The sequence below is a fragment of the Gobius niger genome, assembly GCF_951799975.1.
Source record: "Gobius niger genome assembly, chromosome: 1".
Lineage (NCBI taxonomy): Eukaryota > Metazoa > Chordata > Actinopteri > Gobiiformes > Gobiidae > Gobius > Gobius niger.
Window position 1 is genome coordinate 5,069,145 of NC_136852.1, and position 20,536 is coordinate 5,089,680.

The following is a 20,536-nucleotide window of genomic DNA, read 5'->3' on the forward strand; positions in this document are numbered from 1 at the left end:
TAATACCAGGAGTAGTTCGAAATCCGCGCAGTAATCTTCGCTTTACTGTGCGGATGCCAAATTACTCCTGGTATTATTACGCCTTACAATATAGTTCCCCCTTTTATTCGCTTAGAAAATCCACATTGTTTAATTTTGTGTAATTATACTTTGTAGTGGAACACTTCACGTAACCATATTTAAATAGGGAAAACGTGGAAGAGCTTGGTAGCTTCTATCTTGACCTGTTTTGGAGCTATAGAGGAGAGAGGGAGAGGCTAAATGCTAACGCCGTCTGCGCTGTGTTTACGTGACTGAAGGCACGGGGGAAGATCAGACAGGTCCTAAAGAACTCGTCAAAGCTAAGGTAAGAACATATCGCAGTATGTAAAAACGGTGGGCTATTCCTTTAAAGAATCTTTATTACGAGTTCACACATTTCAACCCTTTCAGCACAAATCTGTGAACAACACTCATGAATTCCAACCCAAAGAGGAGGGTTCAAGAGGTGAAATTATCTCATTACTGAACATACAGCAGCCGTCCCGGTGTTGAAGGAGAAGAAGAAGACGACACGCGTGAATGCATTAGCATGATCCCGCACACGTCTGTGCAGCGGCTGAAGAGCGGTGCATGTGCGAGATACTGTAGCTCCATAGGGTCCACTGTGATAAAGGAGGATCAAAGATGCATCACAAGTGCTATAATAAGAGCTGCCAGGGCCCCAGTGTCCCGGGCGCCGTTTGATGCTCGCTGACACCGAGGATCTGACGACGCGCCGCTTATTGTCATGTCATTTCAATGTCGATCTGTCACGCTGTGTTTGCACTCGCTCTGACGTTACTTTTCACTTGTACGCGCTCGCTGGTAGAGCCGGTAACATAATAACCCTTTAAATGCAGTCAGGTTTCACTTCATTGTCTGATAAAACTGAATTTCACTTTGGAAAAACTTATTGAAAGCACAATTACAACATTATTAATCAGTTGTTAATCATTCATAAGCACCTAAATACTGACAGTCATTGCTCAGACCATGAATATATTAAAGGGACAGGCCACCGTTTTTCCATACTGAGATATGTTCTTACCTGAGCTTAGACGAGTTGATGTGTACCTGTCTGGTCTTTAGGTGTGCGCTCAGTCACGCTAATGTTGTTAGCATTTAGCCCCTCCTCCTCTCCACTATGGGGCCAAATGAGGGGGAAGTTAGAAGCGACCAAGCTCTTCCACGTTTTCCCTATTTCAATACAATTACGTGAGTAGTTACAGGATCCGAGTATAATTACACACAATTAAACATGTCGATTTTCTAAGCGGATAAAAGGGGAACTATATTGCAAGGCGTAGTAATATCCTAGGAGCACTTCGACGACCGCGCAGAGGCGGGTAGTACGCAGTTACATTTACTCAAGTTCAAGTACTTGAGTAACTTTTTGAAAAAACTGAAAACTCTTTACTCTTACTTGAGTAAAAAAAAAGTTACTTGTGCCTCTGTGAGCGGTGTTAAGTTCGTCGACTAAATAATATATAATATTATATATAATATATTATTTAGTCTTAATTTTTGTCAAAGTGTTATTTCTGACGACTAAAATTGGACTAAAACTAAATTAAAAGTTTTTCATGAGACTAAATCTATGACTAAAATGTCCAGATATTTTAGTCGACTAAAATAAGACTAAATAAAAATGAAAGGGAGAGACTAAAATCATCCAAACTTCTATTGACCGTCTGAAAGAGCCTCAGATCATTTAAATTCACTGCCAAAGGATCAGCTCTGAGCTTTGTTCATGTGAAGCAGCTCCATGAAGCAGAAGAGCTTTATTAAATATGATTATAATGAATATTATAAATGCAAAGTCGACTAAATTAGTCTTAAATTGAGTCAACTAAATTGACATGCAATTTTAGTCGACTAAAACTAGACTAAAATTGAAAATATTTTTTTGGCTAAATCTCGACTAAAATTACATTACATTTTAGTCAAAAGACTAAGACTAAAACTAAATTAAAATATGTTGTCAAAATTAACAGTGTCTGTGAGTGAATTTTTAAGAAACAAAAGCTTCAAGTCGGGCCTAAAATAAATGTAGTTTTTGTTTTGTGCACCTTTTGTTCACAAATATACATTTTTAATATGTTTTTATTGTATTTTCTCATCATTACAATTTTTTGGTCTCATAATTCATGTCACAACTGAAACAAAATATTTTACACTCAAACAGATACTCTTTACTTGAGTATTTATTTGGGCCACTACTTTTTACTTTATGACACAAAATCGAAATCAGCTTTTCTTTGCTTGAAGCTTTTAAAGCAGCACTAAGTAACTTGTTTACCTTAATAAATCCTTTCCGTAGTCCCTCTGGGGGTAATACAAGTGTTAATGGGATGACTGGGGGCATCTTTCATCTCCCCCTGGTGTGTCTGGCCAGAAAACCACAATTGCAGCTTTCCTGCACTGACTCGGAGGCCCCAATACACACTAATGGAATCACGAAGAAGAAGCTAACAGGCTAACGGGCAAAGCTAACCGTGGGCTAGCGCCACTTAAACAGTATTTACAGCCAAGACAATATCCCTCTCTCCCTTTGTCTTCTCTGTCAGCGTAGTATTTACTCTCACGGACAATTAATGAGTAAAAAAACGTAACATGCTACAACACCTGCAGTGGCGCTTATGGCCTCTAGGGGCACGAGTTACTTAGCTCTGCTTTAAGTGAGTCAGAGACGACTCCACTAGAGCCCCGTTTTCCACGTTCACTGACGCTTTTGCTTGTCGTCTGATGCAGAATCCACAGTCTTCATCCCCTCAGCCGTCTACAACATCGAGGAGGACATCGGGGAGCTGTTCATCCCCGTGCGGAGGAGCGGAGACGTCAGTCAGGAGATGATGGTCGTCTGCTACACACAGCAAGGTAACAGCGTGAGCTCTGTGGTCTGTGACTCAGTGTCGGGAGATAGAGCGAGCGAGAGGAGGAGGAAATGCATGGTCTAAGCAGGGAGAAAGCAAAAGAAAAAAAAACAGTGATTGACGTTTATATTACCTCTTAGACTGCACCATGAGAGGGACTGTTTGACATTGGACACAAAAGCACGACACAATTTAGCAAGTTCACAAAAGGTGATTTATTATCTTCATGACTTGGTGGCAGACAGGCTGGTCGGCGGACAAATAGGCAGGCAAACAGGTCCCGGAAGAAAAGACTAAAATTACTCACAAAGGACGAAAACCTTTCCCAAAATTCACAGAAGCTGAAGTCGAACACAGCTTCTAACCGTGGTGTAGTTTCAAGAGAGAGGGTTGGATTCAGGTGAGTGAGTAGAAGGTTGTAGATGGACTGATGCTCCTCTAAGGTGAGAAAACAGAAGCACAGAAGAAGAGGGACAACATTGGAGGACCATGAGAGGAACTAACTCTTTCGCCTTCCTTTGCTCATCTGGCTCTTCTTTCTCCACAAGCTCCTCTTGTGCAGGAGCAGGTGGAGGTGGGGTTTGAGATGCAGCTGAAGTGCACGACCCAATCACGCACAAGTGTCTGTCAGATCTTGTTCTGTGGTTGGTGGTTGTGAATCGCTCAGTATTTGCATGTGGTTGGATTGATTTAACCCTTTAATAGTTTGCTCAGCCGTTTGGTAGAGCACAGGTTATTGAATCATGTGTCGTTTCTAATTCTGCCGATCTCTACCATTCTCTACCAAGTGTGTAATACTCAAAATATCCAGTTTAGATCAGGGTTGGACTGGTTTATGCTGGTTTGGACTGGTTTAGATCAAGTTTAGACTGGTTTAGATCAAGTTTGGACTGGTTTAGATCCAGTTTGGACTGGTTTAGATCAGGTTTAGACTGGTTTAGATCAAGTTTAGACTGGTTTAGATCAAGTTTGGACTGGTTTAGATCCAGTTTGGACTGGTTTAGATCCAGTTTAGACTGGTTTAGATCAAGTTTAGACTGGTTTAGATCAAGTTTGGACTGGTTTAGATCAAGTTTGGACTGGTTTAGATCCAGTTTGGACTGGTTTAGATCAAGTTTAGACTGGTTTAGATCAAGGTTAGACTGGTTTAGATCAGGTTTAGACTGGTTTAGATCAAGTTTAGACTGGTTTAGATCAAGTTTGGACTGGTTTAGATCAAGTTTGGACTGGTTTAGATCAAGTTTAGACTGGTTTAGATCAGGTTTCGACTGGTTTAGATCCAGTTTCGACTGGTTTAGATCAAGTTTCGACTGGTTTAGATCCAGTTTCGACTGGTTTAGATCAAGTTTCGACTGGTTTAGATCAAGTTTCGACTGGTTTAGATCCAGTTTCGACTGGTTTAGATCAAGTTTCGACTGGTTTAGATCCAGTTTCGACTGGTTTAGATCAAGTTTCGACTGGTTTAGATCCAGTTTGGACTGGTTTAGATCAAGTTTAGACTGGTTTAAATCCAGTTTGGACTGGTTTAGATCAAGTTTCGACTGGTTTAGATCAAGTTTAGACTGGTTTAGATCCAGTTTGGACTGGTTTAGATCAAGTTTAGACTGGTTTAGATCAAGTTTGGACTGGTTTAGATCAAGTTTAGACTGGTTTAGATCAAGTTTGGACTGGTTTAAATCAAGTTTAGACTGGTTTAGATCAAGTTTGGACTGGTTGAGATCAAGTTTGGACTGGTTGAGATCAAGTTTCGACTGGTTTAGATCAAGTTTGGACTGGTTTAGATCAGGTTTAGACTGGTTTAGATCAGGTTTAGACTGGTTTAGATCCAGTTTGGACTGGTTTAGATCAGGTTTAGACTGGTTTAAATCCAGTTTCGACTGGTTTAGATCCAGTTTCGACTGGTTTAGATCAAGTTTCGACTGGTTTAGATCAAGTTTCGACTGGTTTAGATCAAGTTTAGACTGGTTTAAATCCAGTTTGGACTGGTTCAGATCAAGTTTAGACTGGTTTAGATCAAGTTTAGACTGGTTTAGATCAAGTTTGAACTGGTTTATGTTTCTTTTTACAACTTTTAGACTGGTTTAGACCAGGCATTGACTGGTTTATACTGGTTTAGATCAGGTTTGGACTGGTTTAAAAACGTCTGTACTATCTTGTTACCTTGTAAATATGTAAATTTGTTTGAATATTTGTAAAATATCCTGTACATAGACTCAGCCTTTATGGCATATATTGTTCTCCAATATAAAATAAGATTAGATAGCCTTTATTGATATTTGGAGAAATGTACTAAATATGTTGCAAACACTGCACTTATGCTTCTTGACAAAGGCTTGTTGGAGCCAATACGCGAGGAAGAAACCAGCAATATGTTTTAAAGATTTTCTCGTTCAACAGCCCAGCACAATAAAAGCTTTTTAAATGTAAATGGAGATTTATGATGGGGGAGGATGAGTGCCTTGGTTTTTGTTTTTCTTTTGAGTCTTTGTTCCCCACACATCAAAGAGCAACTTCCCCCCCAAAAAACACATTTTCTTATTGACTTCCTGAGCACTTTGTCTAGCTTTTTTACTGTACTTATGCTGTGGTTACTGTCATCACATTTCATTGTCTATATTTATTGTACAGCATGTCCCCTCCTGGAATCGCCACCTTAACGTGGTGGAGGGTTTGAGGACCTGAATGATCCTGGAGCTCTGTTGTCGGGGCTTCGTGTCCCTGTAGGGTCTCAGGACAAAAAGGTCCAAGGTGATGGGTCAGTCAAAGAGAGGTTCAGAAGCCCCTTATGAGAGACCAACAAGCCCGGTTAGAACCATGAGGCTGTCCTTCTGTGGACCCACCACCTGCAGGAGGCGCCATAAGGGGCTGGTGCAATGTGAAGTGGAAGAAGATGGATGGATGGATGGATGGATGGATGGATGGATGGATGGATGGATGGATGGTACAACATGTGATGCTTATTGTTGCAAAAAAACTTTGGTCACGTGTTGTCTCGCTCAACACGTGACATACTAATCGATCACTATATATATATTAGTGTGTAGCCAGGTTCTTATGTCTGATGAAGAGCCAATACTGCCCGAACGTCAGGAGCTCAAGCTGTGCAGAGTCATCTCCATTTCTTCTTGCACGCTCCTCAGGTTTTGACCAAGCTCTGTGCTCCGGTCGCCTGTATCGCTCCGCTCTCCTTCGTATTTCCAGTATTTTCTCTCCAGTAGGTGTCGGTGTGAATGCTCTGTGATTGAGGAGTGCAGGGTCAAACTTCCCAACTGTTTATGTACAGTATACGCTATATAATGTATCGGGCCGATATTTGGGGATTTTACAATATCGGCCAATCTAGTGCTGAAAAAAGCTGATATTGACTGGACATCATCATTGACTGGAAATGATGATGAGACTTCCCATTTTGCATTGGATAGAGCAAAGTCAGGGCTTTAAAACAAGTCCTCTCACAACTGCCTAAGTCTCAAGGAAGGTGAGAAGCATCATCTCCATCAATATGGACATGCTGCTTTTCATTTTGAAGCGTAGAATCTCGAGAATTCAATTGCTAAGTTAGTTTTAACCTCCACCGCGCAACATGCCGCATCTAGTAATGATATGCTAATGCTAATGACAGGTAGTCAAAGCTGGGACTGAAACTATGATTGGATCACCTAAGTGGAAACCTAAATAAAATCAGCCAGTGCTGCAGTGGCCCAGTATTTGTTTTTACAGGACTATAGACCAGACATTTGGAAAAATCGTTCAAAAATATCAGCCGAGCATATCGGCATTGGCCAATTCACATAACAAAATATGGGCTTCGGCCTTAAAAATACCCATATCGGTCGACCTCTATAATAATAATAATAATAATGCATTGGTTTTATAAAGCGCTTTTCTGGACACTCAAAGACGCTTTACATTGCACTATTCGTTAACTCCATACTCGGTGGTGGTAAACTACTATTGTAGCCACAGCTGCCCTGGGGTAGATTGACTATAGTCTACTAAACAGCCGCTCATTTCCCTGGCAAACTCGTCCGATGCTTCAGCCTTTATGCTGTTTATCCCTCTTTCTTCCGCTCAGCTGCTGCTCTGAACACAGATCCCAGGTGAACCACATGATGGATTCCATGTAGAGCATCAATTTCTCTTTGCCCAGACAACACAACACATAATGCATCACGTCTTACCCTCGCCAAAACTTTCAAGACAGCAACGCTCTCAGCAAGGTCGACGTTTTCTCACTTCATATTTCATTCGCCGCTCTGTGATTTACGATTCTCGTGATGCAACTGTTTTAGCCGCTAAAGTTACACCTGAGCCGCGACCCAGGACGACTTGTATTCGGGTCACGGGACTTTTATGGGGAAGTAAGCAACTTTCCCAAAAGAACAGCATCTCAGAAGTTAACACAAAGAGCTTTACGGTGTTGGAGAAATCTGCGGGACCTCGAAGAATCGATCCATTCATCACGGTTTATCTCAGAGGACAAAATAAAGAGGTTATGGTGTATTGAGGAATTAATCTTCAGCTCACATGAGGCATTTTCATAGGAACCTCTTGCTGTCCCTTAGCTTATTAATTTAAAGCGAGTCACCCTGTTCCTTATTTGGTGTGTGGAGCTCCTCTTTGCTTTGTGCATCAGCAGCAGTTTGTCTTCACCTCCTGATAAATCCCCAAAGCGGCTGGTTTCATGATGAAGTTTGCTTTCACTGGAGCGGCAGGTTGGCACGCTGGCATCATTGTGTCCTTGGTATTTTATTCATTTTCCTTCATCAGGACAGTTCGTGTTAGTGAGGACATGAGAGTCAGGAAAATAAACCCTGTCAGATGAAATATGGGCTAATTGGGTTGTAATATTTAAAGGAATAGGCCACCGTTTTTCCATACTGAGATATGTTCTTACCTTAGCTTTGACGAGTTCTTTAGGACCTGTCTGATCTTCACCCGTGCCTTCAGTCACGTAAACACAGCGCAGACGGCGTTAGCATTTAGCTGGTCAAGAAAGAAGCTACCAAGCTCTTCCATGTTTTCCCTATTCAAATATGGTTACGTGAAGTGTTCCACTACAAAGCATACAGAACATTAAACAATGTGGATTTTCTAAGCGGATAAAAGGGGGGACTATATTGTAAGGCGTAATAATACCAGGAGTAATTTGGCATCCGCACAGTAAAGTGAAGATTACTGCGCGGATTTCGAACTACTCCTGGTACTATTACGCCTTACAATATAGTTCCCCCTTTTATCCGCTTAGAAAATCCACATTGTTTAATTTTGTGTAATTATACTTTGTAGTGGAACACTTCATGTAACCATATTTAAATAGGGAAAACGTGGAAGAGCTTGGTAGCTTCTATCTTGACCTGTTTTGGAGCTATAGAGGAGAGAGGGAGAGGCTAAATGCTAACGCCGTCTGCGCTGTGTTTACGTGACTGAAGGCACGGGTGAAGATCAGACAGGTCCTAAAGAACTCGTCAAAGCTAAGGTAAGAACATATCTCAGTATGTAAAAACGGTGGCCTATTCCTTTAACAAGAATGTACCTGCTGTTGATGCTTCTTCTTCTTCTCTTAGAGGATTTTCATCTTCTTGACGTCTATTGGAACTACATTGATTGAAACAGCTGTATTTATGTTGATTTTTTCTACGTTTAAAACTCCTTATATCCTTTTGTTTTTGTGGCAAAGACAACATTGATTGCTCACATTTGGCCCAACTTTCTTGTTTACAAAATACGCCGCCTATTTGTCATATCCGGCTTTTCTCTGATTGGGTAATTCGCTTGTCAATCCCGCCCATCGGGAATTCCAAGAAGAAATCAACCCTGATCCGAGATACATGTCTTTGTGAAGAAGAGGAAAAGTGTGTGTTCTGGCTAATTGTTCAGGGTTTTGGCTCAGGATAAAAACCATTAAAAGCCCAAATTATCTTTAATGTCATTATAAGCTATTTCAGCAGACATTAAAAGGGCTAGTTGGTCATTTTATACTCACTGCTGCCACCTCTGGTCATATGTATATAACTGTAACTGTAGCTTCTGTGGTGAACAGGTCTGAGCTCATTCTACACATTAGGACATGGCTGGAACATGTCGGGGGAGGAAAATACATAATATTAACATTTTTAAACTCTGTATAGTCCCTTTAACCTCTTGACCCACACCTGAACCGACCACATTTTCTCAAGTTTGGCTTTTCCCAAATCTAAAAGCTTCTTTAAAAGCTACAAAAACAACACGATACAACAATGAAGATGAAAACATGACAAAAGAGCGACAAAAAGGATCGATTTTGATCAGTTTTGTAGCTTTCAGGTGAGACGTTGCTCTGGCCAAGAGGCTGTGAACTCAAGTCGAGAAGCTTTTCGATTTGGGTAAAGCCAAACTAGAGAAAATGTGCTCTGTTAAAGGAACAGGCCACCGTTTTTCCACACTGAGATACAGTATGTTCCTACCTGAGCTTAGACGTACCTGTCTGGTCTTTGTGCCCGTGGAAGAGCGTGGTCACTTCCAACTTCACCCCCGTTTGGAGCTATAGGAATACACTGGGAGAGGCCAAATGCTAACAACATCTTTAGTCGTTTAGCCTGACTGAGGGACATCTCAGTATGTAAAAACGGTGGCCTGGTTAAGAGCTTAAACCTACATTTCTTTAACCTACATTTTCTTCTTATTTATTTCATAAATTCAGTGAGAATCCCAATCTATGGTCCAAATTACATTTTTGTTTTGAGCTAATTTTCCATAAGTTTCTTTAAGTTTTGTTGTTTTTAAATATATGTAAAAAATTTGAACAAATCATTAGACAGAAAGTGCATAGATCATTTTTATTGGATTAACAATATTGTTTGTGGACGTAAAAGAAGAATCTGGGGCTTTTTGGAAAGGTTTGTGCTACATCGTGTGCTCCGGAGGGACAGTCTGCTGTGAAAACGTGAGATATCATGACACAAATCAAGGTTAGGGCCAGGGAAATGGTTAATCTTCAAGTTAGGGTTAGGATTATTTGTATTTTTAGACAAACCAACTCATAGATCAATACAAAATCACAGCAGACCGTCCCTCCCGAGCATACGATCTAGCACTAGCCTTGAAATCCTCTCAGGGCCAGAAGATATGTGCTCCAGGGCCGGATCTGGCCCCTGAGCCTGACGTTGCCTCGCCCTGACATAAATCATCAACTAGTCTTAAGTAAATGTGGCGCACGGAGTGGCTTTTACTGAAAACATGTCAGTCCACGTCAGGGGTGTCCACTTTCACTCATTGTGTTTTGCTTTTCGTTCTCGATACGGTTTCTGATGCAACCACTTGCTATGACTGGACTTATGCGGATGAAGTGTCTTGCCCAGAGGCACAATGACAGTATGCACATATAGGCACATAAGCGCTGCCCAGTGCTCGGTGTTGCAGAGGTGGGCAATGGTTGTGCGGAGTTGCATCATGGGCCTCTGACAGCTGGACCCCGGAACCTTCACAGCCCCGTGAGGAGCTCAGCCCGGAGCAGAGAGGAGTCACACTGAGAAAGTGTATCTGGGTTAAGGCGGAGGACGGAGGGGAGCTGGGCTGGACGTCCTCCTGGTGTAAAGAAGAGCGTTGTCAGAGCTGTCGGAAAGAAAAGTGGCTCCTGTGCTTTGAAATACTTGATGTTCCCGTTTGGTTCGGTCCCTGCGGGGAAGAAGAACAGGATCTGTTCTTAGACCTTACAATACTCACTGTGCTTTACTGACTAGAAGTTCTTTTCATGCTTTTTTTTTTTAACAATGTAAATGTGCACTGCGTAGTCAAAAGCAATATCCAGAATACAGTGCAACTAAAAATAATAATAGAAGCTCTTTTTTTAACATCTATGAATGTATTAATGTTTATTTTTAAATGACTGCTTCCATAAATATAAATATTGCAGCAACACAAATCCAGAGTCCAGGTTTGAATACTGAATTTTCCAATAAATATTTCAGCAGTTTTATAGTTTTTGGCAAAAGCTGAGCATGTCTTACCTTACAAGTCGACTTTTCCCTCTCATTTGACACGGATCGTCCTGAGATTTCCAGCGTTAATTTCGTCGACTAAAATATTTAGTCTTAATTTTAGTCAAAGTGATATTTTTTGATGACTAAAATTGGACTAAAACTAAATTTAAAGTTTTTCATGAGACTAAAACTATGACTAAAATGTTCAGATATTTTAGTCGATTACAATAAGACTAAATAAAAATGAAAAGGAGAAACTAAAATCATCCAAACTTCTATTGACCGTCTGAAAGAGCCTCAAATCATGTAAATTCACTGCCAAAGGGTCAGCTCTGAGCTTTGTTCATGTGGAGCAGCTCCATGAAGCAGAGGAACAAGATTAAATATGATTATAATGAATCCTTTTCTTTTATTATATTCATTATGTCTTCTTGAGCAACAAATTTTAGTTTTTTGGTTTCTTTTTGAAAGAAAACGCGTAAGGTATTTGAACAGTTTTGTTTGTTTTTACCTAGTGTCTTTCAAAAAGAAACCAAAAAACTAAAATTTGTTGCTCAAGAAGACATAATGAATATAATAAAAGAAAAGGAGAATTAATGCAACACTGGATCTTTTCACTTTGCAGAAGCTTTTTGAAACAACGCCACAGGGAATGGCGCGGTAATCAAAGCTAAAGTGTTAGAGCTTACTCTCATTTTAATTAGAGTTCATTTAATTATGCTTTGGTGATGCAGTTCAGTGATTGTTTACACACTTTTACGCCTCTGACCTGACTTAACCTCTTAACTCCCGCCTGAACCGAGCACATTTTCTCCAGTTTGGCTTTACCCCAATCCAAAAGCTTCTGGAAAAAAGCTGTGAAAATAGCAACGAAACTGAGACGAAAACAATGATGGAAATGTGAGAAAAAAGTGGGAAAACATTGACAAAAAAGTGACGAAAAATGGATGAAAAAGTGGCAAAAATGTCACAAAAATGTCACAAGAAATTGACAAAAAATGGACAAAAAAATGACAAAAATGTGACAAAAAATGACAAAAAAATTACCACAATGTGACAAAATATTATCAAAAAATACAAAAATGTGACAAAAATTTGATAAAAAATTGACGAAAAAATGACAAAAATGTGACAAAAATGTGACAAAAATGTGATAAAAAAATGACAAAAATGTGATAAAAATTTGACCAAAAAATGACAAAAAATGACAAAAAATTTATAAAAAAAATTGACCAAAAATTGACAAAAATGTGTTAAAAATTTGACCAAAAAAATGACAAAAATGTGACAAAAAAATGTCAAAAATTTGATAAAAAAATTGACCAAATGACAAAAAATGACAAAAAAGAAATACAAAAATGTGATGAAAATTTGACAAAAAAATGACAAAAATGTGACAAAAATGTGACACAATGTGACAAAAAAAATGACAAAAATGTGAGAAAAAAGTTACAAAAATGAGTTGAATACCCAAATCTGATGACGTGAGGAAAAAGGATCCTCTCGGTTCAGGTGGGAGTTAAGAGGTTAAAGGGACTAGATGCAAGTTTGCCATTTTATACTCACTACTGCCACCTCAGGCCATACATGTAACTGCAGCTTCTATATTAAGCTCGTGCATGACGGCACTTCAGACCCAGATTAACACCTTTTTGAGTGACAGTGCAGGATTTTTGACGCAGTTGTGGTGAACAGGTCTGAGCTCATTCTGCACATTAGGACATGGCTGGAACATGTAGGGGGATACATAATACATTATTTTAACATTTTTAAACTCTGTATAGTCCCTTTAAGACTTTGTTGTGAGCGGGACATAGGTTTAAATATGTTAGGTCTTCTTCCAAAAGCATTATTATGACAATCCACTGCTTTAAATGTATTTATCGAACAACATCTGTGAGTAGAATGTGTTGAATTGAAGTTATTTTTCCACACAGGCCATTTCCAGTCATTTAAACTCCCTTCTCCCCCCAGTGTCGGCCACCGGCACCGTGCCCACCACCGTGCTCTCGTACTCGGACTACATCTCCCGGGCGGAGGACCACCACAGCCTGCTGCGCTTCGACCGCGGCGAGCTGGAGAAGCCGTGCCGCGTGCTGATCATCGACGACTCCCTGTACGAGGACGAGGAGAGCTTCAACGTCACCCTGAGCATGCCCATGGGGGGTCGCCTGGGCCCGCTGCACCCCAGCGCCCGCGTCAACATCGTGCCCGACATGGACGACGGTAAGACGGCACTTTCACGACGAGTGGGACCCAAAAGGATGTCGCATTATCCGGGTCAAAGCTCACAGCAGGGCGTAGGGTTTACACAGAGGAGACCAGTTTAACATCAGAGAGCGACGTATTTTTCGAAGACGCTCGTGTATCTATTCAACTTAAAGGGAGATCACCCAGGAGAGTTTAACTTTTGTCCTTTTATTTTACTTTATTCATCAAAATGTTCGCAGACTGTGTTACGCATGATCAGAACAAAAAGCAAAGTGATTAAGCATGTATAGAAATGTAGTAAGTGTTTGGATACTGCATTTAAAACCTAAAGAAGGGGTAGGCAACGTCAAATCCGGCCCGCCAGCATAAAACCTCTGGCCCCAAGAGGATTATTAAGAAATATAATTTCATTAATCAGAGCCCAAATGCGTGATAAAGTAATCCAGACAAGAGCCAAAAAAACCTCAGGATTATTACATTGAATCCTGAACAAAGCAATTCTTCTGAGCTTCATTTTCTTTAACACTTCCACTTTCCATTCCTCCTCATGAATATCAGATAACAATTTCCTCGGAGTTGTTGTTTTACAGTGATGCATTGTAATTCCACTTTTGACAATATTTGGAGGACCTCTTTGGACCAGGGGTGTTTATGACCTCTATCCCAATTAAAAATCTTCCAAGTAATTCTGACTTCCTGTAGGCGGACAAGGCGGTTCCACAATCGACAGCTGAGCTGTTGAGGCTAAATGCTAACCGGTAGCATGCTAGCGTCTTGAGCATCTTAAACACATAAACATGTGTCTTTGGGGCCGTGTTTTTACTGTTATCTTCTTGAGCAATGATTACGAGTACATAAAAATGCCACTGTCAGTCAGTTGTCTTAGAGTAGAGATATTGTTGCATGCTACAGTACTGCATAATTCTTTTTCGGTATTCAAAATGGCCACCATAACAACAAAAGTCACATGACTGAAAAGCATGTACACGTTTAGTTTTATCTCTAACATAACTGTCTTTTCACTCGTGAGAAGTTTTACTCGATTGCTTTCTGAATATCAGCAGCCCGGTGTTGGGGATTTTTGGGGCGTAAACGAAACGTACAAAGTGTTTGCAGAATCGGTGTCTGTCTGCGCTCCTTCGCTGCACAGGAAATCGCTTTCTGTTTGCAGACTTCTAACTCCTCTTTGGCAGACACTCGGGGGGGGGGGAGGCAGCGCTTGTAAAATGATCTTTCTCTTCCGCCTGTTTGTTCCGGAGTGCCAGCATCAATAGTACGGCGTCGGAGCGTGCTGGGCTGCGGGCTTGTTGTTTTCTTTTTTTTTTTTATCTCCCATCTCCAGGCGAACTCCGGAGGCTCATCTTTTCCTATATCGTTCCTCTTTGTTCCTCCACGCCTGACAGCCATCGCGCACATGCCCCTATCGCCGCCACAATCTCCGGAAGCCGCCTCACTCCCTCTCTCGCTTTCTGATTACTGACGCTTTTTTTTTCCCCCCCGTGAATCAAGACCCATTTCAGGCTATATAATGAGGCGTAATGAGGTAGCATTCAGACGCGCAGCCCGCCGGTTAATTGCTCGATGCAGGCTGGAAATTATGGCCATTGAAAAGATGTTTCGCAAAGAAAGTGAAGCTTATGGGAACGTGGTACTTTTCAAAGCGGATCGGGCTGAACTTTGAAGGCATTTTGTTAAAAGGGTTTGTTTTGGAGCCGCAACAAATTTTGATTAGCAGACAGAGGCGCTAACAAGGCAAATTATTCCAAATAGTCGCAGGTTTGATGTTAGTGTGACACCTATAGAGACAGTTTAAGCTCAGCACACACGACGCTGATTTAGCTGTAGTTTTCCGTTGAGTCATGATTGGGGGGTCACGACTGGACTGGATTTTGGATGGGGAGAGGCCGAGCGATACAACAGTCTTGATATATTGATGCCAAACGGGTACTTTTTAATAGGGATGTACCGATCCGATGTTCAGTGTCGGTATCAGTAGCCGATCAGGCTTTTTTAGAGTATCGGATTGGATCGGATTTGATGACTGGACGGGTTCGATACAACCGCACCGCAGCGTTTCGAGGTTTATCGCATAGACTGTATATATAAATGGACAGCTTCTGCTCACTCCTCCCCGTTCACCATAATGATCACTCTCGTGGGGAAGTCATGGCGGATTTACAGACTCTTCCCCAGCTCTGATGAAGCATGTTCCTAAAAAGGGCATAATGGCGGGGTCTCCACTGTAGACTCCGTCCTTGCGTGACGTGTAGCTCGCGCTGCTCCAATGCTAACAGTCCGACCCTCATTCAGTACGAGATTTCAAAAATTCTTCTTACGAAAACCAGCCTGGTCCTTTTAATTGTAACTAACCCAGCGTTATCTCAGGAGGAACATGTAGCTCTAGATAGTTAAAAGGCGTCTAAGTTGTTTTTAACGTGTCTAAAGTACAATGCTTTCCAATGGGAGACCAGCGGCGATATGGAGGTACTACAGCAATGGCGGCCTCTAGTGTTGTGGCCAAAAAGCAGAGCAGCCAGCGGCCATTGGTTTATCACAGCACAGTGGTACCTGCGGACTGGAGCCGCTGCAGATCCACGACCGCAGATTCACGGCCTTCATGCTGTCGCTAAGCTAGGATACTGATTTAATTAATTTGATTTGATTTAGTCTTATTATTGTGTCTTGCACATAAGTCAGTGCCCACAAGACACATTTCAAAACAGAATTCAGAGGCTGCAAAATAAAATCACAGAAACTGTACGATCGATCATAACAGAACAACATCCACATCACACAGGAGGATATGAATGAATTTGCCTACGACACCTGCTTCTGAAAAACTTTGTAATTCAAGATTAAAGCTAAAGCCAAAACCTCCTGCATGTTTAAAAAAACTGGTAAAACTACTGTAATATCCACAGGCAGTAATATATAATGATACTGTATATATCATGTAAAAATATAATAATACAAAAAGACTGTATCGGATCGGTATCGGCCAGATGAAGTGTCAAAAATATCGGATCGGGAGCTCAAAAAAGTGGATCGGTGCATCCCTACTTTTTAACACACTGAGTGTCAAAAACGGAAAAACTAGTTTTTGCGTATTTTTTTAAATGACAAAACTATACACTCTTTATACAGGGGTTCCCAAACTTTTTTGGCTGGGACCCCAAAATGGACACAAAAACAACTCGGGACCCCCATTGTATAAAGTTATTGCCTCTTACATAATGAAAATAACATGTTTCTAAACAGTTTATTTTTTTAATAAATGAATGGATTTCACTCATTTAGAGGCTGGTTTACACTAAAAACAGTAGCATTTTTCTTTTTGTTTCATCTTGAAATCATTTGTGGACCCCCACCCAACATCTCACTTTGGGAACCACTGCTCTAATCCACCTCATGTGTGATTGTGGTAGCTTTGTGATGAGCAGAACTGAAATAAATGACAATCAAAAACTTATCTGGACATTTCATAAATACGTATTATTGCGTTTCTTTTCTTGTTTTAGTCCGAGGGGGCGTGGTCGTGCTACTTTGCTGCTGCTTAAAACTGCGTGAATGAAGCCAAAAACACTCTGGGGGTGTTTTTCATAAGGAAATAGCATTACAACATGGCTAAAAAAGTCGATTTTGCAGGATTTAGGACCTTTAATGCTCTGTTTGTGACTTGCTTGTGTTTGTGACCCGTATTATGGCCCATTAAGTTGACAGTTAAGGTTAAGGAGCTTTCTGTGTCGTTATACAACAGTGAGAAAGGAATATCTGCAAATCCCACACTAAAAGTTCGCACAAACAAAGCTTTTATCAGTCCCTTTACTTTGCACATGTGTAACACTGTCCCTAACTATTGGTGAAGTCATGTCCACCATTTTACAGCAGCGTCTCTCCCTGAATTCCATCCGACTGCACCCCCGAATCATTCCCATTTACATATAAATAATTGTTGTGCATCCATGCAGCAAATAAAGCAGAGTAACAATCCGCGCTGTGTCACAATAGCCGCGAGTGAATGCCGCCCATGCGAAGGAAATAAGAACGGGGACATCATATTCTGTGGGCCATACAATCCTTCAGCAAACGTATCAGCGGCTTTTCGGAGACAGAGTGGGCCACGGGGAAGTCGCTATTGTGGAAGAGGATGTGGTGTTTATCTCTCCTTATCCAGAACTTTAAAATAATATACTTTTCCTCCATGTAGGCGCTGTAATGTTTCATTCTTTTGTCTTAATTCGTACATTTGGGCCCATTTTTCCAGAACTTAACAAAAGTAAAGACAAGAAAACAAACAGAAAACACAGGTCCCTCTCTCTGGTGTTTGATTACAGCACAATAAGCTTCTGTAATGTCAAAAGATCCAGTGTCGCATATATTTTTCTCCAGAGCCGTGGGAAGATGTTTTAGTTAGGGGGCGCTGAGGGACAAAATGTACCCCCAAAATACTTTTTCTGTGCATAAATCCTATTTATTAACCTCTAACTCCCGCCTGAACCGAGAGCATTTTCTCCAGTTCAGCTTTACCAAATCCTGTACACCTCATTTGAAAGACCTACAAAACTAAATTGATCTTTTTCCTCACATCAGATGTTTTTTCATCACTTTTTTTGCTGGGCAGTCGTCTCATTTTTGTCAAATTTTTGTGACCTTTTTGTCACTTTTTCGTCAAATTATTCAAATTTTTTTGTCAAATTCTTATCACTTTTTTGTACATTGTTTGTATTTTTTTCGTCACATTTTTGTCAAATTTTTGTCAATTTTTGTCATTTTTTGTCACTTTTTCGTCCATTTTTTCTCATTTTTTCATCAAATTTTATCACTTTTTTGTCATTTTTTTGTCCATTTTTGTCATTTTTTGTCCATTATTTGTCACTTTTCCGTCCATTTTTTCTCATTTTTTTGTCAATTTTTTCTCACTTTTTTGTCCATTTTTGTCATTTTTGTCATTTTTTCTAAATTTTTCGTCACATTTTTCTCACTTTTTTGTGAAATTTTCGTCACAATTTACTCACCTTTTTGTAAAATTTTCGTACATTTTTTGTCACTTTTCCGTCCATTTTTTCTCATTTTTTCGTCAATTTTTTCTCACTTTTTTGTCCATTTTTGTCATTTTTGTCATTTTTGTCATTTTTTCTAAATTTTTCGTCAAATTTTTCTCACTTTTTTGTAAAATTTTGTAAAATTTTGTAAAATTTTGTCAATTTTTGTCATTTTTTTGTAAAATTTTCGTCAAATTTTTATCACTTTTTTGTCCATTTTTGTCATTTTTTGTAAATTTTTTGTCACTTTTTCGTCAAATTATTCAAATTTTTTTGTCAAATTCTTATCACGTTTTTGTCCATTTTCTGTAAATTTTTCGTCACAATTTACTCACATTTTTGTCCATTTTTTTTTTAATTTTTTGTAAATTTTTTGTCACTTTTCCGTCAATGTTTTCTCACTTTTTTCACATTTTCATCCTTGTTTTCGTCTGTTTTTTCGCTATTTTCACACCTTTTTTCCAGAAGCTTTTGGATTGGGGTAAAGCTGGAGAAAATGTGCTCGGTTCAGGTGGGAGTTAAGGGGTTAATATTGCCCGCAGTTCACAAACTATCCACCAGGGGGTGCTGCAGCGCCCTCAGCACCCTTGGTTCCCACGGCCTTGTTTTTCTCCATAACATCTTGTGTCGATGATGGGAGAGTGCGACCGCTGCACAAAGCCTTCTCCAGCACATCCCAAAGATTCTCAATGGGGTGAAGATCTGGACTCTGATCCACTCTTTCACAATGTGAGCCCCATGAACCTGGCATGTCTTTATTTATTTTTATTGTGAAAGTTTGTGCATATTTGACCTTGTAGTGACCCAGTGGCTGTGTGAGTGGTCCGCATGGCGCCTTTACTTTCCATGATGCTCCGGGATCAATTGTTTGGAAGGTTTTCACTGCAGACAGAGCCTCTCACCAGAAAACCCACAAAACTGTTGATCCTGGAGCTTTCACAGCCACTGGGTCACTACAAGGTCAAATATGCACAAATACCAACTTCTTATTTTGCATAAAAAGTTGCATAACGCACCTTTACAGCGTCCTGTTCATGACTCACCTCCGGACTCATTATAAGGAAGCCAGCGTGTGCCTGCTGCAGGTGGCCTATTATGATGCCTGGCATGCTCTTTTGAGGAAGTCAAGATGCTCAAGTGCCACAGAAATGTTTGTCAATGTCAGAGTGAACACTTTACAGGCCGTAAAGTGGATTTATGGTCAGAACATGAACTGAAAATGAAATCATAGTGTCCCTCACGAATTTAAATAGAGTGTGACACATTATCACTCAGACTTGTGGAGACACTGGCATGACTGTCTCTGGCTGTATCCGAATGTCCACACTATTCCCTATATAGTGACTATATAGTGACTATGTAGTGCTCACGCCATTTTGTAGGGGTGTCCGAATGTCCAGAGAGAAAAAAGTAGTCCACTCGAAATTTCCCACAATGCATCTCGAAAAGTAGTGAGCATCGATGGTCACTAAACGGGTCAATATAGACCACAATGCATCGCGAGAGTCGGAGAAGAGCCTGACAGCGACAGGTCTTTGAACTAAACAACACGACTGAAGTAAATCAGCTGTTTCAGTCGTGTGTTGCGTATTTGTCATGAATAAACGACCAAAATATAACCGTTTACGGTGAAAAGATGCTAACGTTAGCTGCTTACCTTTAACTTGAGCTGTTAAATGACCGATAGCTTCCTCTCGAATAATCCAAGCCATTTATGTAAAATCCATGTGAAATAAAGCGTATCTGACTCGTATTAATCCATAAATATTCCACTGTCTCATGAGTCTGGTTGGTCTTTATCGCAGAAATACTTTATTCCCGGAGTTTCGCGAACTTTTAGCAGATGTAGTCACTCAATCTGCTGGCGCTTCGGACACCGGGCTCTGACCGACTTTCGGCACATCTTTTGAGCTAACCCTGGGGTGATATATATATTTTTTTCCTTTTTTTGTGATGATAGTAACGCCTGTAAAAGTACCAAAACAGTCGTTCTGTTTCATAAAATAAACGTTTGTAACAATAAATAAATTCAGATAAAATAATAATAAAAAAACATGTCTGCAGCCGCAGCACGCGTGACGTCACGCAGCTCGGAGAAAGTCGTGGCTTGCGTCTGAATCGCCAACAGAATCAGTGACTACAGTATATAGTGCCTATATAGTGCGGGCCTATGTAGTGAATGAGGGGTTAGGGAATAGTGTGGACATTCGGATACAGCCTTTGTGTTCGTCTGGTCCTTTTATTTTGTTTTTAATGGACCACAAGGCTTATCTTATCTTATCTTATCTTATCTTGAATACAAAATTCAACAGGCAAATATCTATAAGTCGACGCTCCTGCTGTAAGTTCATACCAATGCCTCATGTCCTTACATCAGTTTAAATAACAAGTAAGGTAACATACTCTTCTAAAAGGCGTCTCAGTGTGA

The 20,536-nt window shown here is 40.4% G+C and overlaps 1 protein-coding gene across 1 annotated transcript in view; it reads left to right on the forward strand.

The window, feature by feature from the left end:
- LOC306977133 (FRAS1-related extracellular matrix protein 2-like) overlaps positions 1-20,536 on the forward strand; it is a 222,201-nt gene that overhangs the window by 114,008 nt on the left and 87,657 nt on the right. Inside the window, exons 5-6 of the mRNA XM_079575315.1 lie at positions 2,773-2,898; positions 12,830-13,081. Coding sequence (XP_079431441.1) covers positions 2,773-2,898; positions 12,830-13,081 — 378 coding nt within the window. The remainder of the gene's footprint in view (positions 1-2,772; positions 2,899-12,829; positions 13,082-20,536) is intronic.